The following is a 6535-nucleotide window of genomic DNA, read 5'->3' on the forward strand; positions in this document are numbered from 1 at the left end:
TTTAGGGAGAGGTCGATGGGCATCCCCAGTAAGGCCCCGTTTCATCGTCAGCCAGGTTTTCCGATCCTGATTTTTCAGGCCATCGTGACGGCTGTGATCACAGTGGTTTTTGCCGTCAGTGGCGGATGGGTCGCGGCCTATTCGGCATTGCTGGGAGGGCTGATAGCCCTGCTGGCCAACGCGTATTTTGCATTCAAGGCCTTTCGTTACTTTGGCGCGCGTTCGGCCAAGGCCATCGTCCAGTCGATCTGGGCCGGGGCCATGGGTAAATGGATTATCACGGCAGTGCTGTTTGCACTGGCGTTCGTAGGGGTTGAACCACTGGACCCGATGAAGCTGTTCATCGGGTATCTGCTTGCCCTTCTGGCAGCAGCCTGTGCCCCCCTGCTCATGAAAGTTTTCTGAAGCATTGGACCGTTTGAGGCGTTTATGGCTGATACCCCAGCAGAATATATCCAGCATCACCTGCAGAACCTGGTCTACGGCGCTCATCCGGACAAGGGCTGGATCATTGCCCAGACCCCGGAAGAAGTGAAAGCGATGGGCTTCTGGGCCGTCCATGTGGACACCCTGGGCTGGTCGCTGTTCATGGGCCTGATCTTCGTCACCCTGTTCCGCATGGCTGCCAAGCGCGCCGTGACCGGTGTACCGACCGGTCTGCAAAACATGGCCGAGATGTGCATCGAGTTCGTCCAGGGCATCGTCAAGGACACCTTCCACGGCAAGAACCCTCTGGTTGCGCCGCTGGCCCTGACCATCTTCGTCTGGGTGTTCCTGATGAACAGCCTGAAGTGGATCCCGGTCGACTACATCCCCGGCCTGGCGCACGCCATGGGCCTGCCGTACTTCAAGATCGTCCCCACCGCCGACCCTAACGGTACCTTCGGTATCTCGCTGGGCGTGTTCCTGCTGATCATCTTCTACAGCATCAAGGTCAAGGGCATCGGTGGCTTTACCAAGGAACTGTCGTTCACCCCGTTCAATCACTGGGCGCTGATTCCTTTCAACCTGTTCCTGGAAATCATCGGCCTGCTGACCAAGCCGCTGAGCCTGGCCCTGCGTCTGTTCGGCAACATGTATGCCGGTGAAGTGGTGTTTATCCTGATCGCGCTGCTGCCCTTCTACGTTCAGTGGGGTCTCAACGTGCCATGGGCTATCTTCCACATCCTGGTCATCCCGCTGCAGGCGTTCATTTTCATGGTGCTGACCGTGGTTTATCTGAGTGCTGCGCACGAAGATCACCACTGATCGACACCGAAAACCCGAAAACCCCTAACTCGTAACCTTAACCTCTAAAAACTCTGGAGCTAACTATGGAACTCGTCTACATCGCCGCTGCCATCATGATCGGTCTGGGTGCCCTGGGTACCGGTATCGGCTTCGCCCTGCTGGGCGGCAAGCTGCTGGAATCCACCGCTCGCCAGCCTGAGCTGGGCCCGCAGCTGCAAACCAAGACCTTCCTGATGGCCGGTCTGCTCGACGCCGTTCCGATGATCGGTGTTGGTATCGCGATGTACCTGATCTTCGTTGTCGCGGGTTAAGAGTTCCTGAGTTCGAGGCAGCATGATGCGTGCTGCCTCTTCAGGCTTTTCTTCCCCGGAACACGAGATAGCACGAGGTAAATCGCTGTGAACATTAACCTGACCCTGTTCGGTCAAACGATTGCCTTCGCTATTTTCGTCTGGTTCTGCATGAAGTTCGTATGGCCGCCGCTGACGCAGGCCATGCAGGAACGCCAGAAGAAAATCGCAGAAGGTCTGGATGCTGCCGGGCGCGCCGAGCGCGATCTGCAGTTGGCCCAGGAACGCGCTGCCCAGATGCTTCGTGAAACCAAAGAGCAAGCTGCCGAAATTCTCGATCGGGCGAACAAGACCGCCAACGCAATCGTCGAGGAAGCCAAGGCCCAGGCCCGCTCCGAAGGTGAAAAGCTGATCGCTGGCGCCAAAGCCGAAATCGATCTGGAAGTGAACCGTGCCAAGGATCAACTGCGTTCGCAGGTAGCAGCTCTGGCTGTCACCGGCGCCGAGCAGATCCTGCAGTCCTCCGTGGACGGCGCTGCGCACAACGATCTGGTCGCAAAACTGGCCTCTCAACTCTAAGCGAGGCTCGCGATGATCAATACCAACACGCTCGCTCGGCCCTACGCGAAAGCCGCGTTTGAGTTTGCCAGTGCTGCACAGCAGGCCGATGCCTGGCTGAACATGCTGTCGCTGTCCGCGGCTGCGGTTCAAACGCCGGCCATGGCTCAGCAGTTGGTCAACCCGGCGTTGACCGATGAGCAGAAAGTCAATGTTCTGGCGCAGATCTGTGCCGGTCACATCGACGCTTCGTTCAGCAACTTCCTGCGCTCGCTGGGCAGCAACGACCGACTGTCGCTGCTGCCGGTAGTACGCGAACAGTTCGCCGTGCTGAAGGCTGAAGCCGAACGCGCCCTCGATGTCGAGGTCGAGTCGGCTTTCGAGCTCAATACCGAGCAATTGCAAACTCTGGCTGCCGCCCTTTCCAAGCGGCTCGATCGCACCGTCCAGCCCAAGCCCGTGGTCAATCCCGCCCTGATCGGCGGCGTTGTCATTCGTGCAGGTGACCTGGTCATCGACGGTTCGGTCCGCGGCAAGCTGAACAAGCTGGCCGAAGCGTTGAAATCCTGATTTGAGGGAACTGGCATGCAGCAATTGAATCCTTCCGAAATTAGCGAAATCATCAAGCAGCGCATTGAGTCGCTTGATGTATCCGCTCAAGCCCGTAATGAAGGCACCATCGTCAGCGTTTCCGACGGTATCGTGCGCATCTACGGCCTCGCCGACGTCATGTACGGTGAGATGATCGAATTCCCTGGTGGCGTGTATGGCATGGCCCTGAACCTGGAGCAGGACTCCGTGGGTGCCGTGGTACTGGGTAGCTACCTGACCCTCGCCGAAGGCATGAGCGCCAAGTGCACCGGCCGCATCCTGGAAGTCCCGGTTGGTCCGGAACTGCTGGGTCGCGTCGTCGACGCACTGGGTAACCCGATCGATGGCAAGGGCCCGATCAACGCCACCGCTACCGACGCTGTCGAGAAAGTGGCTCCGGGCGTGATCTGGCGTAAGTCGGTCGACCAGCCGGTGCAGACCGGTTACAAGTCGGTCGATGCCATGATCCCGGTCGGCCGTGGCCAGCGCGAGCTGATCATCGGTGACCGTCAGATCGGTAAGACCGCTCTGGCCGTCGACGCCATCATCAACCAGAAAGACAGTGGCATCCGCTGCGTCTACGTGGCCATCGGTCAGAAGCAATCGACCATCGCCAACGTGGTACGCAAGCTGGAAGAAGCTGGCGCCCTGGCCAACACCATCGTGGTAGCAGCTTCGGCTTCCGAATCCGCTGCGCTGCAGTTCCTGGCTCCGTACGCCGGCTGCACCATGGGTGAATACTTCCGTGACCGCGGTGAAGATGCCCTGATCGTGTACGACGACCTGTCCAAGCAGGCCGTTGCCTACCGTCAGATCTCCCTGCTGCTGCGCCGTCCGCCAGGCCGTGAAGCCTACCCGGGCGACGTGTTCTATCTCCACAGCCGTCTGCTGGAGCGCGCTTCCCGCGTTTCCGAAGAGTACGTCGAGAAGTTCACCAATGGCGCCGTAACCGGCAAGACTGGCTCGCTGACCGCTCTGCCGATCATCGAAACCCAGGCCGGTGACGTTTCCGCGTTCGTTCCGACCAACGTGATTTCCATCACCGACGGTCAGATCTTCCTGGAATCGGCCATGTTCAACTCGGGTATCCGTCCGGCCGTCAACGCCGGTATCTCGGTATCCCGTGTGGGTGGCGCGGCCCAGACCAAGATCATCAAGAAGCTCTCCGGTGGTATCCGTACCGCTCTGGCTCAGTACCGTGAACTGGCAGCATTCGCCCAGTTCGCTTCTGACCTGGACGAAGCCACCCGCAAGCAGCTCGAGCATGGTCAGCGCGTAACCGAGCTGATGAAGCAGAAGCAGTATGCGCCGATGTCCATTGCCGAAATGTCGGTGTCCCTGTACGCAGCCGAGCGTGGCTTCCTGCAGGACGTCGAAGTCGCCAAGATCATCAGCTTCGAGCAGGCCCTGATCGCCTTCTTCAAGCGTGATCACGCCGACCTGATGGCGAAGATCAACGAGAAGGGTGACTTCAACGACGAAATCGACGCTGGCCTGAAAGCCGGTATCGAGAAGTTCAAGGCCACCCAAACCTGGTAACCGCAGCGGGGGCTTCGGCCCCCGCCTGCTTGAACCAAAAGGTGTGAAATGGCAGGCGCAAAAGAGATTCGCAGCAAGATTGCGAGCATCAAAAGCACGCAAAAGATCACCAGCGCCATGGAAAAAGTGGCGGTCAGCAAAATGCGCAAGGCTCAACAGCGCATGGCTGCCGGTCGCCCCTACGCCGAGCGTATTCGTCAGGTGATCGGTCACCTGGCCAAGGCGAACCCGGAATACCGCCACTCGTTCATGGTGGAGCGTGATGTAAAGCGCGTCGGTTATATCGTGGTGACCTCGGATCGTGGTCTGTGCGGTGGCTTGAACATCAACCTGTTCAAGGCGCTGTTGAAAAGCCTGAAGGGTTGGCGCGACCAGAAGGTCGATGCCGATTTCTGCGTGGTGGGCAGCAAGGGCGCGAGCTTCTTCCGCAGCAACGGGGGCAACGTGGTTGCCGCCATCAGCAAGCTGGGTGAAGAGCCGTCCATCAACGACCTGATCGGTAGCGTCAAGGTCGTGCTGGATGCCTACGCCGAAGGCCGTATCGACCGCCTCTACCTGGTCTCGAACAAGTTCGTGAACACCATGGTGCAGAAGCCGGAAGTGCAGCAGCTGCTGCCGCTGGCCGCGAGCGAAGAGCAAGGTGTACAGAAAGGTCTGTGGGACTACGTGTACGAGCCGGACGCCCAGCAACTGCTGGATGCGCTGTTGGTGCGCTACGTCGAGTCGCAGGTCTATCAGGCCGTGGTCGAGAACAGCGCGTGCGAACAGGCTGCGCGGATGATCGCGATGAAGAACGCAACCGACAATGCCGGTGAACTCATCAAGGACCTGCAGCTGGTTTACAACAAGGCTCGTCAGGCAGCGATCACCCAGGAAATTTCGGAAATCGTCGGCGGCGCTGCCGCGGTTTAAGAACGGTTCAAATATTCAGAGGAACCAAAGATGAGTAGCGGACGTATCGTTCAAATCATCGGCGCCGTTATCGACGTGGAATTCCCGCGCGATCAGGTACCGAACGTATACGAAGCCCTGAAGGTACAGGGCGCTGAAACCACCCTGGAAGTCCAGCAGCAGCTGGGCGACGGCGTGGTACGTACCATTGCCATGGGTTCGACCGAAGGCCTCAAGCGTGGCCTGGACGTCAACAGCACTGGCAAGGCCATCTCCGTACCGGTCGGTAAAGCGACCCTGGGCCGGATCATGGACGTGCTGGGCAACCCGATCGACGAAGCCGGCCCCATCGGTGAAGAAGAGCAGTGGGAAATCCACCGCCCGGCACCGAGCTATGCCGAGCAAGCCGGCGGCAACGACCTGCTGGAAACCGGTATCAAGGTAATCGACCTGGTCTGCCCGTTCGCCAAAGGCGGTAAGGTCGGCCTGTTCGGTGGTGCCGGTGTGGGCAAGACCGTAAACATGATGGAGCTGATCCGTAACATCGCCATCGAGCACAGCGGTTATTCCGTGTTCGCCGGTGTGGGTGAGCGTACTCGTGAGGGTAACGACTTCTACCACGAGATGAAGGACTCCAACGTTCTCGACAAGGTAGCCCTGGTCTACGGTCAGATGAACGAGCCACCAGGCAACCGTCTGCGCGTCGCGCTGACCGGCCTGACCATGGCCGAGAAGTTCCGTGACGAAGGTCGTGACGTTCTGCTGTTCGTCGACAACATCTACCGTTACACCCTCGCCGGTACCGAAGTATCCGCACTGCTCGGCCGTATGCCGTCGGCAGTAGGTTACCAGCCGACCCTGGCCGAAGAGATGGGCGTTCTGCAGGAGCGTATTACCTCCACCAAGAAAGGCTCGATCACCTCGATCCAGGCCGTCTACGTACCTGCGGACGACCTGACCGACCCGAGCCCGGCGACCACCTTCGCCCACTTGGACGCCACCGTCGTACTGTCCCGTGACATCGCTTCCCTGGGTATCTACCCGGCCGTTGACCCGCTGGACTCCACCAGCCGTCAGCTGGACCCGAACGTGATCGGCCAGGAGCACTACGAGACCGCTCGTGGCGTTCAGTATGTTCTGCAGCGCTACAAGGAGCTGAAGGACATCATCGCGATCCTGGGTATGGACGAACTGTCCGAAGACGACAAGCTGCTGGTAGCGCGCGCTCGTAAGATCCAGCGCTTCCTGTCCCAGCCGTTCTTCGTGGCTGAAGTCTTCACCGGTGCCCCGGGCAAGTATGTGTCCCTGAAGGACACCATTGCCGGCTTCAGCGGCATTCTCAAAGGCGACTACGACCACCTGCCGGAACAAGCGTTCTACATGGTAGGCGGCATCGACGAAGCCATCGAGAAAGCCAAGAAACTGTAAGTAACGGG

General features: G+C 59.3%; 7 protein-coding genes across 7 annotated transcripts; all 7 read left to right on the forward strand.

The window, feature by feature from the left end:
* The first annotated feature begins 15 nt into the window (after positions 1–15).
* LOC120859583 (ATP synthase protein I-like) lies at positions 16–405 on the forward strand. The gene has a single exon (XM_040235634.1). It carries the CDS (start codon positions 16–18, stop codon positions 403–405), a length of 390 nt encoding a protein of 129 aa, XP_040091568.1.
* Positions 406–429: 24 nt separating this feature from the next.
* On the forward strand, positions 430–1248 carry LOC120859584 (ATP synthase subunit a). The gene has a single exon (XM_040235635.1). It carries the CDS (start codon positions 430–432, stop codon positions 1246–1248), a length of 819 nt encoding a protein of 272 aa, XP_040091569.1.
* A 443-nt stretch (positions 1249–1691) lies between these two features.
* Positions 1692–2099, forward strand: LOC120859585 (ATP synthase subunit b). Its single transcript, XM_040235636.1, has one exon. It carries the CDS (start codon positions 1692–1694, stop codon positions 2097–2099), a length of 408 nt encoding a protein of 135 aa, XP_040091570.1.
* Positions 2100–2111: 12 nt separating this feature from the next.
* LOC120859586 (ATP synthase subunit delta) lies at positions 2112–2648 on the forward strand. Its single transcript, XM_040235637.1, has one exon. It carries the CDS (start codon positions 2112–2114, stop codon positions 2646–2648), a length of 537 nt encoding a protein of 178 aa, XP_040091571.1.
* A 15-nt stretch (positions 2649–2663) lies between these two features.
* Positions 2664–4208, forward strand: LOC120859588 (ATP synthase subunit alpha). Its single transcript, XM_040235638.1, has one exon. The coding sequence runs from the start codon at positions 2664–2666 to the stop codon at positions 4206–4208; it is 1545 nt and encodes a 514-aa protein (XP_040091572.1).
* Positions 4209–4256: 48 nt separating this feature from the next.
* Positions 4257–5120, forward strand: LOC120859589 (ATP synthase gamma chain). Its single transcript, XM_040235639.1, has one exon. It carries the CDS (start codon positions 4257–4259, stop codon positions 5118–5120), a length of 864 nt encoding a protein of 287 aa, XP_040091573.1.
* Positions 5121–5135: 15 nt separating this feature from the next.
* LOC120859590 (ATP synthase subunit beta) lies at positions 5136–6527 on the forward strand (the record flags this gene model as incomplete). Its single annotated transcript, XM_040235640.1, has 1 exon — positions 5136–6527. A coding segment is annotated over one exon (1392 nt), but the record flags the coding sequence as incomplete, so codon positions are not given.
* Positions 6528–6535: the final 8 nt, after the last annotated feature.

This window comes from Oryx dammah, unplaced genomic scaffold (assembly GCF_014754425.2).
Source record: "Oryx dammah isolate SB20612 unplaced genomic scaffold, SCBI_Odam_1.1 HiC_scaffold_1722, whole genome shotgun sequence".
Taxonomy (NCBI): domain Eukaryota; kingdom Metazoa; phylum Chordata; class Mammalia; order Artiodactyla; family Bovidae; genus Oryx; species Oryx dammah.

What these genes read in the sequence shown, in the direction of transcription:
- LOC120859583 (XM_040235634.1), top strand. Translation starts at nt 16, where the DNA reads ATGGGCATCCCCAGTAAGGCCCCGTTTCATCGTCAGCCAGGTTTTCCG.
- LOC120859584 (XM_040235635.1), top strand. Translation starts at nt 430, where the DNA reads ATGGCTGATACCCCAGCAGAATATATCCAGCATCACCTGCAGAACCTG.
- LOC120859585 (XM_040235636.1), top strand. Translation starts at nt 1,692, where the DNA reads ATGAAGTTCGTATGGCCGCCGCTGACGCAGGCCATGCAGGAACGCCAG.
- LOC120859586 (XM_040235637.1), top strand. Translation starts at nt 2,112, where the DNA reads ATGATCAATACCAACACGCTCGCTCGGCCCTACGCGAAAGCCGCGTTT.
- LOC120859588 (XM_040235638.1), top strand. Translation starts at nt 2,664, where the DNA reads ATGCAGCAATTGAATCCTTCCGAAATTAGCGAAATCATCAAGCAGCGC.
- LOC120859589 (XM_040235639.1), top strand. Translation starts at nt 4,257, where the DNA reads ATGGCAGGCGCAAAAGAGATTCGCAGCAAGATTGCGAGCATCAAAAGC.